General features: G+C 49.1%; 1 protein-coding gene across 5 annotated transcripts in view; it reads left to right on the forward strand.

The window, feature by feature from the left end:
- Window positions 1-21573, forward strand: part of Nmdar2 (glutamate ionotropic receptor NMDA type subunit 2) — a 131735-nt gene that overhangs the window by 2363 nt on the left and 107799 nt on the right. For 2 of the 5 annotated variants that reach the window (XM_037218163.1, XM_037218166.1), the window contains exon 2: window positions 3190-3453. In XM_037218163.1, coding sequence (XP_037074058.1) covers window positions 3192-3453 — 262 coding nt within the window. In that variant the 5' untranslated portion in view covers window positions 3190-3191. Of the gene's footprint in view, window positions 1-3189; window positions 3454-15783; window positions 15972-21573 lie in introns of those variants that run through there. The other 3 variants (XM_037218164.1, XM_037218167.1, XM_037218165.1) reach the window with 2 other exon arrangements.

Here is a 21573-nt window from a genome sequence, read left to right on the forward strand (position 1 = left end):
AGTGCAGAACACGCTTCTCAAATAGTCGGGAAAGGGAACATGGAAGGATGAAAAGCATGACGGAAAAGAAACTGCTCACAATTCCTCTCTGTATCCAGGGGCGGGCGCGTATGGTAGCTCTCGAGGGCATATGCCCTCTCCCCAATTGTCTTACCAAATTTATGGCATGCGCGTAGGTGAGTTAACATTAATGGTCAAAACACCAGGTCGCCACACCAAAATAAGAACGTGGACTCGGTTACCAATGCAAATCTTTGAGTTTTGCCCCTCACCCAATTAAGGAATTCTGTGTACAACCCCGTCAGTATCCGAGGGTCAGGTCAAAATATGCAAGGGCTCCCAGGACGATGCAGTCTGACGATGACGATGATGATGATGATGATGATGATGATGATGATGCAGTCTGATGCAGTCACAAAGAAATCTGACGATAACAGCTGCATAATCACTACGTAAAAATCACATATCACTCCCCGGCGGACGCCGCATCACAGGAGTGCATGGTTATCGCACGGAGAGCGCCTGCGGGAATCTTTTGAAGAGGGAGAACTTGAGCCATATTACCGATTATTGGAAGTGGTGGCTAACAAAGAAACTTCACCGGGCGTCTCACCAAAGAAGTGATGCATGTCGTCTGGAAAAATATGCGAGTAACCGGATGGCCTGGATACATTTAGCAGTCTCTGGAGAGTATGGATGAACGTCAGAGGCGGAGGTAATATGCGTTATTCTGTATATTACATCCAATCACCAAACTTGTTTTTTAATGGGAAAGCTCCCCGATAATGTGTTATTCTCGAATGCACGTTGGGCATTTCGCTGAGCGCAATGGCACGCTCCTTGCTTTCGTTCCGGGAATATATTTTGGAAAGACGACTTTCCACTTGACGGAATCCCTGAAATGAAAACGGACAATCTGCGTCCAGAAATAGAGCTGAAGCGTTTATCGACAACTCAACATGGCCTGCAGGAACAGAGGTTTACCAGCCTGACCAGGATGAGCGAAAGCACGAGCGCGGGTCGTCCCAGAGTCGCACGGACACTCTGCCCCACATGCGCCGCAGGTGCGGCTGAGTTACGTGTCGTCTTCAGCCGGCCGAGAGTGCTCTTTGGCAGCGGCTGGCGCTTGGCAGATGTGTAAGGTGTCGCTGCAGCGCAACCCGTGCCAGCCGCCGCGCACCGACTCGGCTGTTGCGCGGAAGAGATGAGCGCGAAGTCTGAGGTGAACATGAAGATAAATGGATACGAGATAACTCAAGTGATATGTGTGCATCGTGCACAGCGTGGGTGGGTGCACCTAGCATCGTGGGTGAAATGGATTAAGACACGTGGCCGTGGATCTGACACGTGGCCGTGGATCTGACACGTGGCCGTGGATCTGACCGAGCCCGACGTTCTTTCCGAGTACCTGACTTGAAATCTGCCCTGGTCTATTTCTGTATTGACATCAAAGAGCCGCCCATGGACCCCTGACCCGCAGAGAGAGCACTTTCACGAGATTGGTGCGGTGCCGACGCTGTCATGAACGCCACCCGCAGACCCATCCTGTGTGTGCTCTGTCGCCGCAGTCGGGCCTGTAATGACACGGGCTGTTGACACAGCACTCGGCCTGGCGACTCTGCTGCCACCTGTGGACAGGAGGGCGAACTTCACTCACCTGTCGCGTGGCGGGGATGATTTGGGACCGGACGCTCACATCCCGTGGGATTTCGTGAGGAGGGCAGGAGCGTGACCCGGGAATGGAACCTGCGCATCGGTTATGATCTAGTTGAAAATTGGAACCTCTTATTTTTCAGCTTCTGACATTCGGGGTCGGATATGCGTGTGTTTGGGGCCGTTGGGTTAGAACAAAAATGTTTGCAGTCTGCCTTTGGCCCTTGCAGTCATCGACCTTAACGCTTATTATGAGATACTCGTACCGATACATTAGTGTTTCCTTCCATAAGCCATTCGTCCTGTTGGCTCACTCCCCGCTTCATTCTAAATTCTCCCAACAAAGCCCGCTTCTTTCCAAATTCTCCCTAAATTCTCACATTCATCCTAAATCCGCCTCACTGGAAGCATACTGCGACCATCCAGCCGCGGGTCGACCTCACGGTCGACCCGCGGCTGGTAGATCCGCCCGAGCTCTTGCAGAGCGCTTGGACCTAAGACCTTTTGGTGACTAGGACTTAGAGCCTATTGATGTCATACCAACGACCCGCTGAGGACTGCATGTAGTACAGAGGGCGCACGTCAGGCGGCGGTGACGACGACTTCGTCGACGGCACGAGCGCGACAGCCGTCGCCGACGAGCGTCGCCGGCTACGTGAGCGCTCCAACTTGTCGATATTGATGTTATATAGGTGGTCATTCTTATATGTCAGATGCTGTGGACATTGCGCCGCGCCGATTGAGGGGGGAGGGGGGGGGGGGGACGGTTGCCTAGGAAGAAAAACTGGGTGGATGTGGCCACACCGACATGTCCCAATTTGAACATTATCAAGCTCATAAAGGGTCCGCCGTTTCCGCCCCATTGCCATTACTTCCCCGAAGCCGAATCTCCACGCGTAGCAAGCGTAGCAAGACTCGGTAGTGATAGCGACCCGTAATGGCTGCAGTGCTGCCCCCACCGACTACCCCTCCCCTTACCCTCACGGCTCTAGCATGGTCAATGACAACCAACAGAGCTTCGACGTCACCAAACATTGGCGATTCAGTCTACTGAAACGTTTTCGCCTTAATGCGCTTCAGTGCGGCAGTTTATATCATGCGTAAACTATTGTCATGTTTGTTGTCAGGAGGTTGAGGTCATGTGCTGGTTCATGTCACCGCCTGTTGTACCTTCCAGTTTCACTCTACTCTTATTTGGGAAATGTTTTGCTAGCAGGTGTCTGGAAAGGAACTGCAGTAAACCATGAGATATTAATGCATTTATTTGCGCTATCATCTAGATATTATTGCGGACTTTTTATTGTATGATACCCCGCAGAAGTATAACAGTATTATTGACTGCAGAAAAACGGACGCATTTTTTTCTCACGTCCCATGTGACAGACGCCAGATGCTCATTGCGCCAAAGTGGAAAGACAGAACCAGAGAGCAAGAGAGTGGGGGAGCGAGAGGGCGAAAAAGCGCGAGAGAGGGAGAGCGTGCATAATTTCAACTTAAAGGCGACCTCGCATGACAAACTTGATCATTCCCCGGCAGACATGGCGGCGCTGCAGATGCTTATGGTGGCCGCCATGTTGACCGGTGCCGGCTCGCTGGAGTACGACTACACCAAGCAAGAGGTCAACGTGGGCATCGTGTTGCCGTTCTCCTCGTGGCGGCGGCGCGAGTACTTCCGCACCATCAAGTCGACAGTGGCGAGTGTACAGCGCGCCCGTCCGCCCTTCAGCTTCATGAAGAAGTACCAACTGACCAGCATGAGCGTGCACATGGACATGCTGACCCTCTCCGCCAGCCCCACAAGTGAGTCCCACTGTGCGCACCGCTGCATGCCGGCGGCAGAAGCACCGTCCGCAGGTAGCAATGCCCTCGGTGGCTCGTCTGCCCTGATATCAACAGCGGGACATTGTGTGGAAGGTGTTGGTGCACAAGATGATGCTGGAGCCAGGCACATCTCTCTTCTAACCAAACGCAAGCCTCTGTCAATCAAAACAGTTACACTTTGTCTCATGTTGCGTGGCGAAAAAACTGACCTTGCAGAGACGTTTTGACCGACGCAAGACAATTTCCAAAAATTTGCCTCCTCACCGTCATAATCATTTTTGTCTGAGGCATTCATTTGCTTGTTAACAAGAATAATGCATTTGCTTGGAAATATACTCCCACGTCGCTCTATCAATATACCGTCGCTTCCTTCGCTATTTTTATGACGACATGGCAAGCCACTGTTTCCTGTTTTACCTTCACAGCCATTCTTATACACCTTTCAGGGCCAGAATGGTTTTCAGGCGCTATGAGTACATCCGTGACTCGCAATAACCCCATATATACCGCGCACAGTAAGAACCTCGCAATAAACCCAGTTGTCTGATCCCTTAAATGAAATGAGTTTTGCAAATGAGCCACATCTCTGAGCCTCTGCCTCGTTTCTATCGTCATGTGACATTACGTGACGTCACGCCAGTGGACCGGCGTGGCATGTCTTCACTCAGACATTCTTAAAAGCTGTTTAGAACTGGTAAGACACGGCCAAGTACCGTTTGACGGTTGAGGTCATTGCAGCCCTTCTGCCGTCCTGAAATCAGCAAAGGCGAACGGCTCCTCGGCTATTGAAAGTGCAGCCGGCAGTGCACTTTGCACTCTGCACAGCTGAAGTGCTTTGTTAACCTCAGCGGGAGAATCGGCAGGACCAAAAACGATAGCTTTGGCTGTTTTATATATATGCACTTTGTATATATCGACATATATACATACCTATATAGATATAGATATAAATATAGATAGATAGATAGATAGATAGACAGATAGACAGACAGATAGATAGATAGATAGATAGATAGATAGATAGATAGACAAATAGACAGACAGATAGATAGATAGATAGATAGATAGATAGATAGATAGATAGATAGATAGATAGATAGATAGATACATAGATGCATATAGACATATATATATATATATATATATATATATATATATATATATATATATATATGTACCTGTACATCTTACACCGCCCTCCTCTTTTCTTTTTTCCGTATTACGACATATCCAACAGATATAGTTCTAAACACTATTGTTCATGGGAGTCTTGGTGACTACACCAAGCGGCAAAGGAGTGAATATTGGGATTATACGCATTTTTGCGACTTTACATAAGCCCTCTCCCTTTCTCTCTCTCTCTCTCTCTCTCTCTCTCTCTCTCTCTCCTCTCTCTCTCTCTCTCTCTCTCTCTCTCTCTCTCTCTCTCTCTCTCTCTCTCTCTCGTCTCTCTCCTCTCTCTCTCTCTCTCTCTCTCTCTCTTCTCTCTCTCGTCTCTCATCTCTCTCTTCTCTCTCTCTCTCCCTCTCCCTCTTCTCTCTGCTCTCTCCCTCTCCCTACTACATCTCTCTCTCTCTCTCTCTCTACTCTCATCCTCTCTCTCTCTTCTCGTCATCTCTGCGCCCAATACGCGTGCTCATAGTGGCATAATCGTACTTGTATTGTCGGTTTTCCGACCCATGCAAGGTCGATTCGCCCGCCCCCCCCGCCCCCCTCCCCCAAACCCCGACAAACAGATATGTGATGATGGTGAGTCACGCGTATTTTCGTCCGTATTTTCTCCAACACGCCTTGCACACCTACTTGAAAAACAAGGGATGTAACGAAAGTGCGGCTATCGTAACTTAGCAAGCTCTCAAGTAAGCATTACATGCCAGCATACACGTAAACATCTTGCTGTACAACATTCACCCGTCATGCCTGCAGCAGACTCTGCGCTATTCCCGGGAAGTTTTATTGCATTTCTGTGCTTTTTGGAATCATTTGATAAGGCGTGAATTATCACTGGTTGCAACATATCGCAACATACGCGCTGTAACAGCTCATGCCATCTGCAGATGACGGCTAGGAAACAGATGTCCCATGCTCAGGATTGAACGCACGACTCGTTTTGCGCATGATCACAGGCCTCACCTGCTGCGCAGAACAGCCCCGTTCGGCGCATGCGTGCGCAGCAGAGTTATCTGGCGGTACGTACTATTTGCGGCGCGACCACTGGGAGCACCCGGCCAATAAAGCCACCTACTGCATGTTATTACCCAGGCTTATGTGGTTCAGATATGGACAGTCTGTTTTGATAAGGCCGGAAGACATTCATCAGTGTTTATTAGTCAGGTCGACATTGGATATCCGTGCGTGAGATAAGGAAAGGCTATAGGTTACACTGACAACAGGCACACCGACAAAGCAGGTGCAAGAGACGTGGCTTTGTGTCCAAGAGATAATGACTACAAGTGCTGGCACGCTTCCTTCGATATACGGCGAGCTGGAAGCATAAGGATGGAAGAAAGAACCTGTTCATTGTGGAAAGATTTATGCCTGCAGTATCTGAACCTGCATTCGGCACTAACCGCACGATTCCCAGGCCGATGTGACATTTGGTAGCCGCGACTACCGGCTGGAGTCGCAAGGGGAGTGTTGTTATTCGTTAAAGACAGAGACGCACGAGTTTCACTCAAGCCCCGTCAACAATTCAATCCTCCTACGTGGCAATATGGGGTGGTTCATCTACAGAGTTAACGAGCATGAATCAGGGATTGTCGCCTTTGCCATAATCATCTCCCTGTGCTGGAGGCGCGATGTTAAAGAGCACCAGGTTATTTTGGTTAAAATGTACACGATAAACTGATGATATGGCGTCTAACATATCCCAATGAAGTATATGTGTACAATGTACGCAAATTCCGTACCATGTGGCCCTGTAGCAAAGCCCGCGAGGCACAAACCGTTGTGAGACGAGAGGGCCGGGACATGCTATCTCATGTGTAAAACTACTATTGGCATACGCTATACCTTCGATGCGAAAATTAAGTCATAATAATTTTGCAAAGCCACTCTTTTGGCTACCTATTGCCGTTTAAATTGCGTTACCTATTCCAGAAATTTCGGGGAGACCGATCAAGCCCCCCATATCAGCGCTGCATTTCCGTATATTCGCCGCCGTTTCTATAAACGCTGTTGCACTGCTTCGCAGCTATGGAACGATCATAAAAATCACTAACACAGTCCACATCGGTCACAAAACACACCGCATGAAAATGCTGGGAATGTGTGCATAAAAGCAATATTCGCTCAACAATAAGTTATCTTTTTTGTTTGTTTTGGAGCACTCCCGCAGTTCCCTTCGTAATTTTTCTTAACTCGCTACCTGCAGCTTCTCTTTCATTTATCCAAGCAAGGGGCCCAAACACCGGATTTGATCACAATTGCCGAGGGCGGATACTGGGCGCTACCTGCAGAGAGGGGGGGGGGGGGGCAACGTGGGTTTGGTGGAAGGGGAAAGCCAAAGGGTTGTCTTATATTCAAACCCCATCAGGTTTTGTTTTTCTTTGACCACTAGGGGTCTTTTAACTCGCGACCTACGTGGACATCATTGAGCCCTTTTGTTTTTTTTTCCAGGATAAGTTCCGAGCAGTTTTGAATGCGTTTTTTGCAGTTTTCAGTCGCTGAGTTGACACCATTTCATGCATGTTGTGAAAGATTGAAGCACATCTCAGCCGTTTATGATCTCTGAGCCTCTTCCTCGAGTTCATGTCGGCGACATTTTGCTAACAGTGACAAATATCGCTTGTTTATCGTAGGACATTCACTCCAAGGACTTGTTTTCTATACTGTTTCTCTTATCTACATTATTTTTATTTTACGGATTACTTTTTTCCTGGTGTTTTAAAAAGGTCATTTCTTCCCAGGCTAAGCTAGGAAAACTTTGACCTCTGTGACCGGTTTTGATTTTTTGAATGATGTCGAATTGAAACCATGATGGCCTATGCATTACAGCTTTGGAGGGCTTTTCTTACACTGTTTTTTTTCATTGACGTGGCTCATCTAGCTTTTGATACAGTAGAACGGGCCAATAAAATAATAGCCTCCATCCCTTCACCGGACATGGCATACCATAAGCCACATGTCTCAGTGACCACTACTACGCATTTCATGACATTTTCTTAACTTAATCAGCGCCGTCCGCTGCACAGTTGCAGCATCCTTAGCACCTGAGATAATAGGATATTTTCACAAAGTGCTGATTTGAACATTATGATCTGATTTAGCATTCCAAGCTATAATTTTTGCCCATTTTTCAGTCAAACCACCATGGTGTATTTTCAACGAGTGAGTTTTGACGTTACATTCTCCGTGACGCTAACTTGCTTAGTTTTCGAGATCTGCGAGGGGGTCTCGGAGGTCAATCGTAGTGCGGGGTGAAATTGAAATAAATAGGGTGAGATAATGTTTGTAGATAACATAAAATAATATATGTAGATAATATGTGTAGATCATATATAATGTAGATAATATATAATATGTAATAAATAGGGTGACATTGAAATGAATCGTCTTCGATAAAACTTCTTTTAAGCTAAAAATAATCATTTTTGCCCACCTTTGTTCCCCAGGGGGCTTATCCCCGCTGGCCTCTTGGGCCCGCCCTTGGCCACTACGACGTACCTATTTCTTCGTAGGAATGAATAGACGAAAGCTGAATGAGCTACTGCTGATCGCCGGTCAACACCCAGCGCGTGTACACACCACCACTTTGCTTAAAAATGTTTTGCTTGGCCCGCGACGACTAAGAGATCGTTCGGTGGCAGTCCGACGTCGCGAAAATGCAACATCGTTTCCCTGTAGCGAACGTTGATTTATGGGCAAAATATGGTAAACAATGTTAAGCACAACAGTGGAAAGAATGGGAAATGAACCGCAACACACGATGATGGACATTCAACACCGACCCGATCGACAGCCGAGACGACAGCGTGTTGCATTCCGCACTTTATTTCGGAATGCCGACATTCCGGCTTGTCTGATGGTTCCAGGCGCGTCAGTGGCAACGTTAAGTTGCGCCGGTCGCACGGAGCGCGTGCGGCGCATTGGTTGCCGTTTTGAGGCTGGGTTTACGCGCTAGGTCTTAAGCTGGACTCAGTCACCTGCTCTGGCTACGAAGACATGGCACGCAACGTGAGAGACTATCAAGGTTCTGCAAATCAATCCTGGCCGCTCAGGTAGGTGCGCGTGACGCGTAACACGCATATCTTAGTTTAGAATGGCGGTTTCATGTTCAGTTTTCTAGCGCATCATGACAGTTTTTTTGTTGCTCCTAGTCTTGCCTACCCAAGATGTTGCCACGGTTAAAACGGCTGGTCCTCCTTGTAGCGCTGGCCGCTCTTTCACGCACCTATGCAAAAACCAACAACCTACAAACGTAACTTGCAGTTTGCGCCATCCGCTGTCCGTCAAACGCATCCCACGAAATTGGTCGCTGCGCACCGAGTCGTGCGCATGCGCATTGAGTTCAAATTTCTCCATTCAGTGACTCCAAGTTCGGCACAGACGCGACGGTGCTCGAAATGGAACAGCCAGATAGGCGCACGTGGCCAATACTAATAATATGCATATGATTGGTTGCTATTTTGTTTCACAGAATGTCTAGACATTACAACAAGTGCAGAAATCATGAGTCGCCTAGCTTTTAGTACCAATCAGCGGGACAGCCTGACAGCAGCACTAATCGAGCCCAATGCAGGCATGCGGTGACGCCGTATGCCAATGGTGGCCGCACGAAGCTATCGCCCACCATTTCATATTCCAAGAAGGACTGAGTGACACCAAAAGGCGAGCACCCCATTCAGGTGTCTGAGCTCCATTGTAGCGGCATCCGGCTCGGAGGGGGTTCGTTCTTTGTTCCAAATCCGTAATGTGACCGCATGGCCATTTATGACCCGTCCGTGGGCACGTCTCAGACACCACTTTAAGCAAGGAAATTGGCAACGGAACCGCCGGCCTCTCCTCCAGTGCTCTCGGGTATCGACTATCTGATAAAATGTTAATTCATGAATGCACCGAGTTGATTTATGTGCAGAGATAATGCCGAGAAACACTCAAGATATTCTTACCCCAGGCTACCGAGCCTAATCGCAAGATGAATGATGTAACATCAGCACTCATTTCTGGCCAGTTTCACCAACCGGTACAGACGTCTATGAAAGTTTAAGTGCGCTTGTACTAACAGCGTAGGTGACCATGATCCAGACGAAAGACGGCAGTGGGGCATAAATACCACCAGCCGCCGTATATATCTTCACCGGCCACTCCCATCCATTCCCGACAAGCACGCGCTGCCCGCTACCATCAAGTGTTGTCGTAACCCTCTCCTCCTGTCCCTCAGAGCTTCGCGAGTCTGCCCTGCCCGCCGTCTGGAGAGCTCCCCCCCCCCCCACCCCTCCCTCCGTGCCCGACGATGCTGAGGGGGAGCGAACGGCGGGCGGCACTTCAAGCGTCTACGGGTCGTTTGGAGCACGCCATTGGCGTCTATCCCGTGCACGAAATGTCAGGAGGCGGACGGTACCCAGCATGTAAATGCTTGATTTAGGAAGCGCACACGTGTTCTCCGTCTTCGCTCGACACGCGCGACCGCCTCATTGGGTTACCTCCGAGTTTTCAAAGTACATTACGAGCGGTTTCAGGTTGGTTGGTCGTGACGTGATGACATCAGATGATGAGCTTCGGTTAGCATGTACTGGATCAGACGATATTTCGGAACAGTTACAGGTAGGCTCGCCATGTGGTATTGATATCAGGCGATTAGTTTAACATTTCCTCGTTAAAACAGTATTTCGACGCGTGTGACGTCACGTAGTTATGACGTCACCAGCGAAAGCAGGCATGGCCTAGCATTCCTCAACAGACAGCAATGCGCTATCTCCTCCGTGTGACCCGGAGGAGCAAACATTCATTGGGCTGACGTCCACTGAGCTTCACTGATGTGGACCTGGCTTAACGTTGACCCACCTTAACCTTTCATTTTTGCCAACATTGGCGCGCATCTGACGCGGAAGGGCGCCCTGCTTCGTTCAATGCATGCCGCAAAGCTACTTGACTGCTTTTACGACATGCTAAAACGAAAAACCTGCTGAAAACGGATTGTCTTTTGAAGTTTTCCAGTCCGGTGCTTGAATCTTGGGACATAATCGAGCGGAGGAGGAGGAGGAAGCCGTACGAATGGGGAAGAAGCCTACCTCGGATGAAACGTACCGCCGGTGTTGAGTATCCCGAGGCTTGAATATTTCAACACGATTTTGAAAGTCATTATTAGAATGAAGCCACGTTTACCATGGAGCTACCCGCGGTGACGTCACATAGCGCTCGCTCGTGCCCAGACCACTGTGAGCGTTGTCCGTTACGGTAGCTCAGTCGGTTAGAGCGCCGGTGTTCGGATTCATCCACCCGTGATGGAGTGGATTCGAGTCAGTTTAAGCACCCGCTGTTCGCTCATGGCTGGGATGGCCTGCGGCTGGTACAGCGGCCGCGCTAAAGGTCAGGTGACGTCAGAGGGCAGGACAGGACCTTGCCGAGCACTAAGGCACGTTATGCGTTCACCACAAAATTGTGTCGTTGACCTTGAGTTTCAGGATCAAATGGTGAGGTCAGAGCTCTCAAGCAACAAACACTGCCTGGTGATGTTAGAGAGCGTTTGGTTCCCGTTACTGGCCATGCTGTAGCAAGTGTACACTTGCTGTAAAAAAACTCTTCCGTACAGACGAAGCTACAGAATGTAAACACAAGGTCCATGGCCATGTAATGCGAAGCAGCCTTCGGGGGCATGTCGCTGGCAAATGAGGGCATTGACCTCGGATATGGTTACAACGTGCGTTTCACATCCGTTACATCCCTGATCATTCTAAGCATAGATGCATCGTTTAGAGCGTTGGCCCGCGCTGAGTGACAGCAGCTGCATGTTGAGCGTTTAGTGTTGCGTCGTGCCGCGGTCCGCCCTCCTTCCACTCCTCCGAGCTGTCACCGCTAGCAAAGAACGTGGGTGTTGATGACCTAAGCCGGAAACGCCCGAGCCAGTTCCGGTGGCCACGATCAATCGCGTTCACTCCACATTCCAAGCTCTTCTGGACGGTGTTAACATGACTTACACGTTGCACCATTCTGTAAGCTCTCGCACGCACAGTGTCAAACGTCGGCTGCCACTCAGTCGGAATGCCACGGCATCTCCACTTCAGTGTTTTACATCCGCGGATGACGGCGCGGGCGAGCCTTACAACGGCTGCATACACAAATACTTCGAATGGCTTGCGTCGATGGCTAAGCCCTGACTCCGTGATACACGACGCTTGTTACGTGAGATCTGGATCTACCATCCAATAGATGCAGACCAATGGCATCAATGTTTTCGCTTGAATCGTTTCGGCGCGATGCCGAGACGAGTCTCCTGCGGTGGTGGGGATGGGTGATGGGTGATGGATGATGGGTGATGGGTGATGGGTGATGGGTGATGGGTGATGAGTGATGGGTGATGTGTGATGGGTGATGGATGATGGGTGATGAGTGATGGGTGATGAGTGATGGGTGATGGGTGATGAGTGATGGGTGATGGGTGATGGGTGATGGGTGATGGGTGATGGGTGATGGGTGATGGGTGATGGGTGATGGGTGATGGGTGGGTGAGTTCTCTTTTGGTCCGTAGGAGTCATGCAGAGGCGCGACTGCCCTACATCAGCGTCATCGCAGCCTCGCTTACTATCGTTGTCGCGGGGTGAGCATAGTTCCGGTGATTGTGCCGGGAAACGCTGGGTGAACATCGACTCCGGGTGTTCATGAATACAAAGACACGTTTGCCTCACGTTCACCTCATGTGAGCCGTCAAGTGATGATGGCCTTCAAAGGTGAGATTTCGCTCGAGGACTGGTCAAAATACCTCAAACCCACAAGTCGTTTATGCGAGGAAAGAGGCGAAGGCAGCTGCCACCAAACGGAATGCTTCGTTGGCCAGGCATCGCGCATGCGTTCACGAACATTGACTCGTCGCATCCTCGAGTTTTACCTGGCTTTCGGGCAAGGTTCAGCCCTTGCCAACTTAGGTGGCCTGCGCGGCCCTCCTTTACTTTTCAGAGGCATGTTCGCAGAGTTTGATTGGTCGCAATTTGATTGGGGCCAGCTGATGTGAGAACCTTGATATAACAGAAAAGACCTTAAAGGCTCTTCTAGTTGCTAAGTTATACGCTCGCGAAGGTGTGCAGACTGTTGCGTGGAGAATGTGGTCGCCCGGGCGTTCATGACACACAACATAACGTCATTCAAATCCTGCAATTATATTGGTCATGCGGTGATCAAGGTAAAACAATACGATTGTCAAGCCGTTCATATCTAGCGTCTGTGAGCACGATTTCCAGATATCACGGCCGCCAACAGGCTCTCATTAAATGTCGTACAAGGGACGATGGCTTAATCAAACCACGACGTATTGAGGAGCATATTTACTCAACATAGGCATTGTGTTGTTTACAGCAGTCTTTTCCACTTAAAAGCCTGATAGTTAGGCATGCGCTTATTTAATCATATCTGAAGCTTGCTTCAACATCTTCAGACGTGGGGCATGCCCTTTATACGACGTTGTCAGTGAAGCATCGACGATATTGCAAAGCTCTCTAAAAAAACGTATTTTACCCTCGACCTAAGACTATCACCTTCGTTCCATGTCACGTCAGTGCGCCATTACCCTGTTCTCAAAGGTCCCAATGGCGAAAATTGGAAAAATCGTCAATCACACGCAGTTTTGGCCTTTAACACCGGGTTTCTTGTGTAGAGTTCTAAACATTGAAAGCAGTTGTATTTCGAGCGTTATCAATGATCACAACGTTTGCAAAGGCTACGCAAGTTTAACGCAGCCTATAAGGTCAAACCATGAGGTAAATTGATTGAGCCTACTAATAACATATCTTTAAGCCACCTTTTTTCAGGAGGAATATCTATAGCTATCTATATCTATCTATATCTATAGAATATATAATATCCATATAAATAGCTATCCTAGATAGTGACATTGTAGCCACAACAGACACAGAACATTGGAAATATTGCACCCATTGTAATCCTTTACTTAGCTGTTCCCATGACGGTATGGCCGGAGTTGCTACCATATCTGAGACCTACCATATCTGAGACCTACCATATCTGAGACCTACTATCTATCTACCATATCTGAGACCTTCACCATGGATGCTCCCGCGCTTCGAAGGACTGCAGTCGTCCGGAAGCGTTCCATGTTGAAGCAAACACATCGTAAAATTATTTCACCGAGCATTATTTCATCAAATTTATTCTAGAATTTCTGCAAAAGGCAATAATAATGATATGCCGCAACTTTCGAAGTGTTTAACTTAAGCCTTGTTTAGGTGAACCCTTCAACGTCCAGCTGGCCTGCTGGGCTGGGCTACTATACCATGAATCGGTGTTTCAAAAGCAAATTTGGCCCGATGGTTTTGCAGGAATGACATTTAGGTCAGAGCCCTCGCAAGTGTGGCAAGTTGCAAAGATCTTTATTCCCACCACATAATCAATAATCCCAGTTCAACGGAAATTTTTGTTTTTCCAGACAACTTCAACCGTCACAAACATGAGTGTAACTAATGGCGGCGGGGGGGGGGGGGGCGGGAGGGACATATATCCTTCCATTTCCACGGAGTACCAGTTTGTCCCCTCAGTTCTGTCCACACAAATGCACGGTTTCATGTCTTCCCATTCAAAATGCCTATTTTCAGGCCAGATTTGCTCTCCATATTCCAGCTTGACCCCTCCCCCTTCCCAACCTTGATTTGCCCCGCTAAATCTAAAGACACGGCTACACCTATGGTCAAAAGTGCTGCCGCAACGCCCATGTTTTAGCCCAACTCCTTCCACCGTTAATGACTGATCTTCAAAAGATCAGGCATGCACGCGTTTTTTTTCTGCAACGCAAACCCACGTGCCTGCTCCGTATTAATAAGATTGTCGGACACTTACCCATCTGAACTAAATGTATGTGTAGATAGCTAGCTAGTGACTGTCAGGCATCTGTAGTGATGTGTTCCGTGTAACGGTCATACCAGGTCAAGGCCACCTTCGGTAAATCATTAAGGTCGCCAAACTCAGTTTTAGTCAGCCTTGTATCGTGCAGCAATGCCGTTTCAGGACGTCAAAATGGTGACTGTTAAGTGATGGAAAGTTAACGTCGCGACACTCCATGGGGTGACTTTCACCTTATACTCAGACCCCGTGAAGCCACTGCGATGCTGACGTGGGGCCATGGGTTCCTGGAGGTTATTTGCAATGAGTGTGCGGTCTCTCTGCTCACACTTCCCCTCTCCCGCAGAAGAACCGCTCGTTCGTTTATCCTCACTGCAACTTTTGATTGAGCGCGCTTCACTTGAAACTATTCCATTGAAACGAGTCACAATGCATTGCTGTAGTCTAACTGCCTCGCTGGGGTCTCTCTACACTCTCACTATCTTTCTGTGATGCCTATCAAAGTCTCACTGCGGTCCCCCACTGCGAATAGTTGCAGGCCACGCCCTGCTCAAAGTATCCATCGCAGTGTTCGTGCGATATCTGAAGTAACTTAAATTATTTATCTGCTCTTCGCGCGAGCGGTTTATTTGCGATGCTTGAAATATGCCCTGTCACTGAAGCGCCATAAAACAACTAAACAACTAAACTGCATGCATGGCGTCCCCGAGGACGAAGCGGGATGTTGAGTGGTTTGTCCATTATTATTTGAAAGCCACCATTCATCTGCGCACTGCTGGGTCCCTGAATTCGTTACTAGATTAATAGATGTCAGAGCACAACTCGAAGAGATTTCGCAGCTTTGCTTGGCTGTCGTGGGAACAAGCGTTTTGCTTCTTGAACTGCGCATTATCGCAACCAAAATTGTGCAAGACAATGCACTATGACGCGATTTGAATTGGCGCACGGGCAGTACGAAAGGGCCGGCTGTCTCCAGCATCATAAGCCGGCTGAACATATCAGCACAAATAGTTATCATCAACCCCCACGTCCTCGTTTGCGCCATTATTCATCAATTTACCGCATCGTCGACTTCTAGGCTCATGACAAAGTGGGTACCACGCACTTGACCCCGTCGCGCAAACCGAACCGCGTACTCGTCGCCCTCCTCTTCAGCTATTAACCCAGACAATCGCAGCTAACCTGTAGCATCGAATCCGCCGCCAGAGCGGACCCCGATACAGAAATAGCCTGCGGCGGCCGCGGCGCGGTCACCGGTTACGCGGGCGGCAAGACACCGATACCAGTTGTTTCTAAAATAAGCCGGCGGACGGTCGTGGGTTGCGCTGCGCGGAGGAGCCCGCCGCTCTGGGGCGTGCAGACGATTGTGGCGTTTTCGCGGCGAGTGCGTCGGCGGCAGAGGGCGTGCGGCCGGGCGCGGTTGCGCGAAGCGGCGACCGTCGCCGAAGGCGTGTGCGGAGTTTGTGAATTGCGGCGAGTGAGTGGGGCCGGTGAGTCGCCTCAGGCACCCAGCCGACTTGCCGCCGGCTCTCCAGACTGACAGATGGAATGGGGTTGGCTGTGGTGACACACTCGATTACTGTGCAATCAGTTTGGAGACTAGGCCTCGGTTCCGTTGATCTATTGAGACCAGCTTGGGCAAGGCGCATTAGTGATCAGACTGGATGACGTCAGCAATTTCCGTTGAAGCCAATGCTTGTCCAACGCAGATATAAAAGGTTTGGGTACTTCTTGACGCCGTATGCTTTTAACGGTTTGCGCTGAAAGCGACGTATTTATGAAATTGCTTAAGTAAGTGTTCGGTTGACTATTTTGCTGCATATGCGCCCTTTGCTCCTGTTGGGAATTATGTTGCGCAGTTGTGGTGTGGATCAGAAAGCATGTAAATCAATTACAGGCGAAATGTTCCGAAAATCAGGTGTTCATCCCGACCAAAGTATCGAGATGCATAAAAATCAAGTACAGGCGACATATTCCGAAAATCAGGTGTTCATCCTGACCAAAGTATTAAGAACGTTATAGCACTGCAACAAACATGCTGGTCGCAGATTTTCTTTTACTTCAATGTGCTGCCCATTCAACCTGTAGCTTTTCATGCATCACTGTTAATACATACCAGGTGCGGAAAGATAAGGGACCAAGCGAGCAATTCTGTTCTCAAAATAACGCAAAACGCAAGCATATCTCTCCCTGGTTTACTGGCAACTCATGAACGGCATATGAGTGGCCTTAATGATCATATTTCGCCGCGCTGGGATCAAATAACGTCCAGGATCTCCGCTGGGAGCGGGGCTCTCGGAGCTCCGAAGCTCGCAAGGCTAAGTGGCAAGGAGTTCTGCCCATTTCCAACTTTGCCCAATGCATTTAGAATTAGCTGGAAACGGCCGCGGTGTCCGTGGATGCTGCTGGTCCGGCGGCGCCCAAAACGGCGAGCGGGGAAATATCGCCCCGGGGCTCAGAGAGGGAGCTTGCTCACTGCGATGCAGAGCCCAGGGTAGGTCTGCCCAGCCTACAGAGTTACTGTGTCGCGCCTGCTCAATGCGGTTGAGGGATTGTGATAAAGATGTGAAGACTCTTTGTCACTGCCAGATGACATGATGATGATGATGATGATGATGATGATGATGATGATGATGATGATGATGATGATGATGATGATGATGATGATGATGATGATGATGATGGCAATACGTCTATCCACTTCGAACGGGCAATCACGGCAAATGCCCACTGCGACTGGGAGTTGTGGACAGAACTCAGACTCTGTCCACCGTAGCCAAGAGAGACTCTGCAGGGAACTGGGATGAGACGATTCGGGGCACCGAGACTAATAGTCTGTCGAGTGTTCACTACAGCTGATATGCTTAGTTAGAACCCCTTATGCTCAGTGTGCGTCCAACCCTGTCTCCGACCTGGCAGTCGCGGTGCATACATGCACCACTCAACGAGGGAGCGTCATATGTCATGTCGTTGGGGCTTTGCGACGCACTCAGCTGCTGAGGCGATATGGCGTCGCCTGCCTCTCACCCTGACAGGAAGGGCGGGCACCGCGGGGAATCGAATCCCGTACCTCTGATTTCCCAGACGCACATTGGTTAATGCAGATGCATTAACCACTACACTACCGGCACCCCCTCGAGGGAGCGTCACATAACAGCTAAATACCGGAGCAGACTTCAAAACTGCGATCGACGATCAAAGTTCTGACGTCATTATGACGGGACCTATGGTGACCTTAAGCTTCACCTTTGGGCACATGAAGCATGAGGTGTTATTTTGAATACATATCAAGATTTTAGGTTTCTCTCCATGTTCCTCTGTCGCTGTCACTGCATATGTCTCTGTCCCTTCATCCCTCCGTCTCTTTGTCCCTCCGTTCCTTCGTCCCTCCGTCACTTCGTCCCTCCATCCCTGCGGGCAGGAAAACCCCCTCAGTCACTTGCTGCTTAAGGCCGATGGAAGCAGAATGGTTTGTGTTGGCGGCTGCCCCCGACGACGGCAGTAAAACGGTTCAGAAATAGGTCCAGGGGTGCATACAACGGCCTGTTTCGATAAATCAACAGGGCGAATGGTGCTCAAATGCCCAGATGTCCACAGCATCTGCCGACAGCTGCTGCTTGTTTACATAAGTGCTGGCGCCAAGTCGTGGTAATAGCGGCAGGGAAAATACTAGAGATCTGTCTGCTGCTACAGGGCACCTTATGGATAGACATATTCCATTGGCAGCTCTTGCGTGCCCGTGTCAGGGCCGGAGCGATGGTTACATAGCCTCAAACAAGTGCATTTACGTGTGTGAGCTGTGAACAGTTCCTGCGAGGCCGTTTAAAATGTGTTTGCTTTTGTTTCGTGTTTTCATATCTGGCTCTTCTTGGTACGCCGGTTTCAGACGTCAAAGCATTGTCAGGAAGTGTGTCATAGAAAATATTTGCAGGATATATACATATATATATAATATATATATATATATATATATATATATATATATATATATATATATATACATACATATGCTTGTAAATACATGATTAACTTCATTAGATTACCCTAAAAAATGCCGCTCTACTCTCGGCCAGTCGGTTACAATATCTCTTACAATAGTTTACTACTACATCTTTTTGGACTATTCTGTATTGAACGCAAGCACATCCACGTTTCAAGTCCCACTTAACAATACGTCATTGTACTGTCTTTCATGTTCTGCCTGTCACGACATGACTGTCATGTACCGTTTGTCCTGTCCAGTATGTCATGCCTGGTCTGGTATATCTTGTCTGTCTTGTTCAGTGTGTCATGTCGTGCCTGTCATTTCCCATGTGTCATGTCCTGTATGTCATGGCATATCATGTCCTGGACGTCATGTTCTGCCTGTCATGTCATGCCTGCCAAGTACTCTCTGCCATGCCCTTTCTGGTATGTCCTGTCTGCCATGTTCTCTCTGCCATGTCCTTTCTGGTATGTCCGGTCTGTCATGTCCTAACGGATTACTGTCAGATAATTGTCACGTCATTTCGGATGATTGTCAGCAAGGTCATCGTTTGTGAAATGGATTGTGTAGGTGGGTGGGAGGGACCTGTAGCCCAGCAATCTAGCATCTCCATACATGTGTCTTTCAACGAATTCTTGCTTTTGTAAGCCCATCGACGGTTTTAGCTTTAATTTTGTAACTTTTCTGTTTAAAGGGAGTGTTCCACATTTGTGCGGTACTTGAACTGAAATAGCCATCTTGAAGTGCATTCGGTGAAGTTTAAAGTCCTGCTCTTCTTGAGACCCAAAACCCTCTAGTTTCTGGGTTGCATGCCCGCGAAGATATGCAGACTATTTCGGGGAGACCATTTCAAGGTCACACGGGTCTCCATGACATTATAATGACGTCATTCAAATTTGACCAATTTATTAGCTATGCGCTGATCAAGGCCAATATAAATATAACTGTCGAGTCGTTCGTATCTGGCGTTCGTGAGCACAATTTTCAGATATAACGGTTTTCAAGAAATGTTGCACAAAATATAATGACGTAACCAAATAATAGCGTGATAAGGGGCATGTTTAGAGAAATCAACAGAGAAATTAGCAGAGAAATTGTGCTGTCCAGAGCAGTCTGTTCCGCTTATAAAACTATGTCAATTGTTATATGTGAACGAATTTCATGATATCTGATGCTTGCTACCATATCTTCGAATATGGAACGTTTCCTTTAAATGTACTGGGAAATGCGCTATTTTTGGGCCATTGCAATGTTCACTTGGCTCCTTCTGATCATCTATTATGTATTGCAGTCGCTGTGATTCATAATTATTTGTCCAGACAAAACGGACAGCAAACATTCGGGGCCCTAAATAAGCCCTGGAGCAGCCAAGGCTGACATAAGTTAGGCACAAACTAAAAAATAATAGAAATACACATCTCTACGTGACGTCATGAGCTTTGCAATCTTAAATCAAAACGAAGCTCGCAGAATAGGTACTGATATTACTGAGTACGAGTAAAAAGTTGGTTTGCAAGGGAACATTAAACAAAAAAACTTGAGTCAGAAATGGATCCTTAATGACCATTAGAGCAAATGTTTCTTTACAGCAGCATTTTGGCCATGGCTGTCAAGCTAGGCACATGGAAGGGAGGCCTTATCTAATATGTAAATTCGTCTTCATGTGTTAAACATTTCAGCAAAAACTTAAATTTGAGGGTCCACACCGATATCGGGTCGTATGTATCATCATGCTAGGCAGAGCTTTCACGAAATAATGTAATTTGACACCTTGATCGTCTGTTTAGTCTATTTTTGGTCAAGTTCTCGTGACTTTGTCAGGTCGTGGCGTTGTCTTTTTCTGAAATCAACGTTCATGCCAGTCCGTCATTTAGACAACCCGAGTTTTCATGGCAGATGACGACTGTTAACGGACGAAAAGAAAAATTAAGTTTGTTGTAAGTGTATAATCTGACCTCATATAACCTTTCGCGGTCGCAGCCTGCACCGTTTTCAATCACCAATACCCGTTCGTAGAAGCGGACGCTCAGTCCCCGGTGGCCTATCTTTTCCCGTTTATCGCGGACAAGGAAGGTGACTTAAAAGCTAGGCCATGTGGAACTGAAACCAACATTGGTAACCAACCAGAGTATTTTGGCCAAGTAACTCAAAGCTTTTTGCGTAATAGGCCGGTATGTGGTCTACCACGCGACCCATCTGATCCCCCCTCCCCCCCCCCCATCTCGCACAGCCTCAGACATGCCATGATTGGCCATCAACGGCCTGGGGCATGCGCTGTTTCATAATATATCGGCCACGCGACAGTAGCGGCAGCCGCATCGCTCTGCACCTGTTACGGGGCCTGTTGTGCCGCGATCGTCTTCGCCTGCCCCGCACCCGTCTCGGCGCGGCGCCAGCGGCGGCCGGGGAGCCGCGGCCGGCGCGCGCCACCACCTCCACCTCCCGCCCGTTCGTCCGCGGTCGCGCGCCACCGCGACGCCGCCAGCAGAGCGGCGCCTGACCGCGCCTCGCAGACGCCCGGTCACCGACGCGCCAGGTCAGCAGTCGACGCGGACTCAGACGGGGAGGGGGGGGGGGGGGCGACGGCACCTCGAGGGAACGGGGTCGTCCCGACGGCCCGCGCCCTCCATCGCTCAACGTCGGCAGGCGGCGCGCGTCAAACAGACGCCGCACTGCAAACAGACCCGGCGGGGTGCGACAGGCCGACGAAATGCCGCGCTTTACTGAAAACAAACGCCCTGGCTCGTCCACGGCCCCCCGCCGGAGCGGCCGGACTGCGTGAACGGGCGCGCCGCTGGCGGTCTGACCGCAAGTGGGGAGGGGGAGGCATGTGTGGCGGCCGGCTGCCAGGATAAGCCGATACAAATTTGGGAGTCGCAGGTGTCAACTGACGCAGGCGCAGGGGATATTCAAACAAGACCTGACTGGTTCAAACAAGTTGACTTCTGGAGCATTGAACGGGATGAGGCCTACTAAAAGATGCTTTCTAGTTTTATTTTCCCTCAAACAACCAGGCTGTCCGTTTGCTTGAAATTTGCAGTCTCAGTAAATCCCAAGACCTGAAAAAGTGCTTCTGCTGCTCTTTGACTTCGGCCGTAGTGCCACTG

Source organism: Pollicipes pollicipes, unplaced genomic scaffold (genome assembly GCF_011947565.3).
Source record: "Pollicipes pollicipes isolate AB1234 unplaced genomic scaffold, Ppol_2.1 Scaffold_4219;HRSCAF=4965_pilon_pilon_pilon, whole genome shotgun sequence".
NCBI lineage: Eukaryota > Metazoa > Arthropoda > Thecostraca > Pollicipedomorpha > Pollicipedidae > Pollicipes > Pollicipes pollicipes.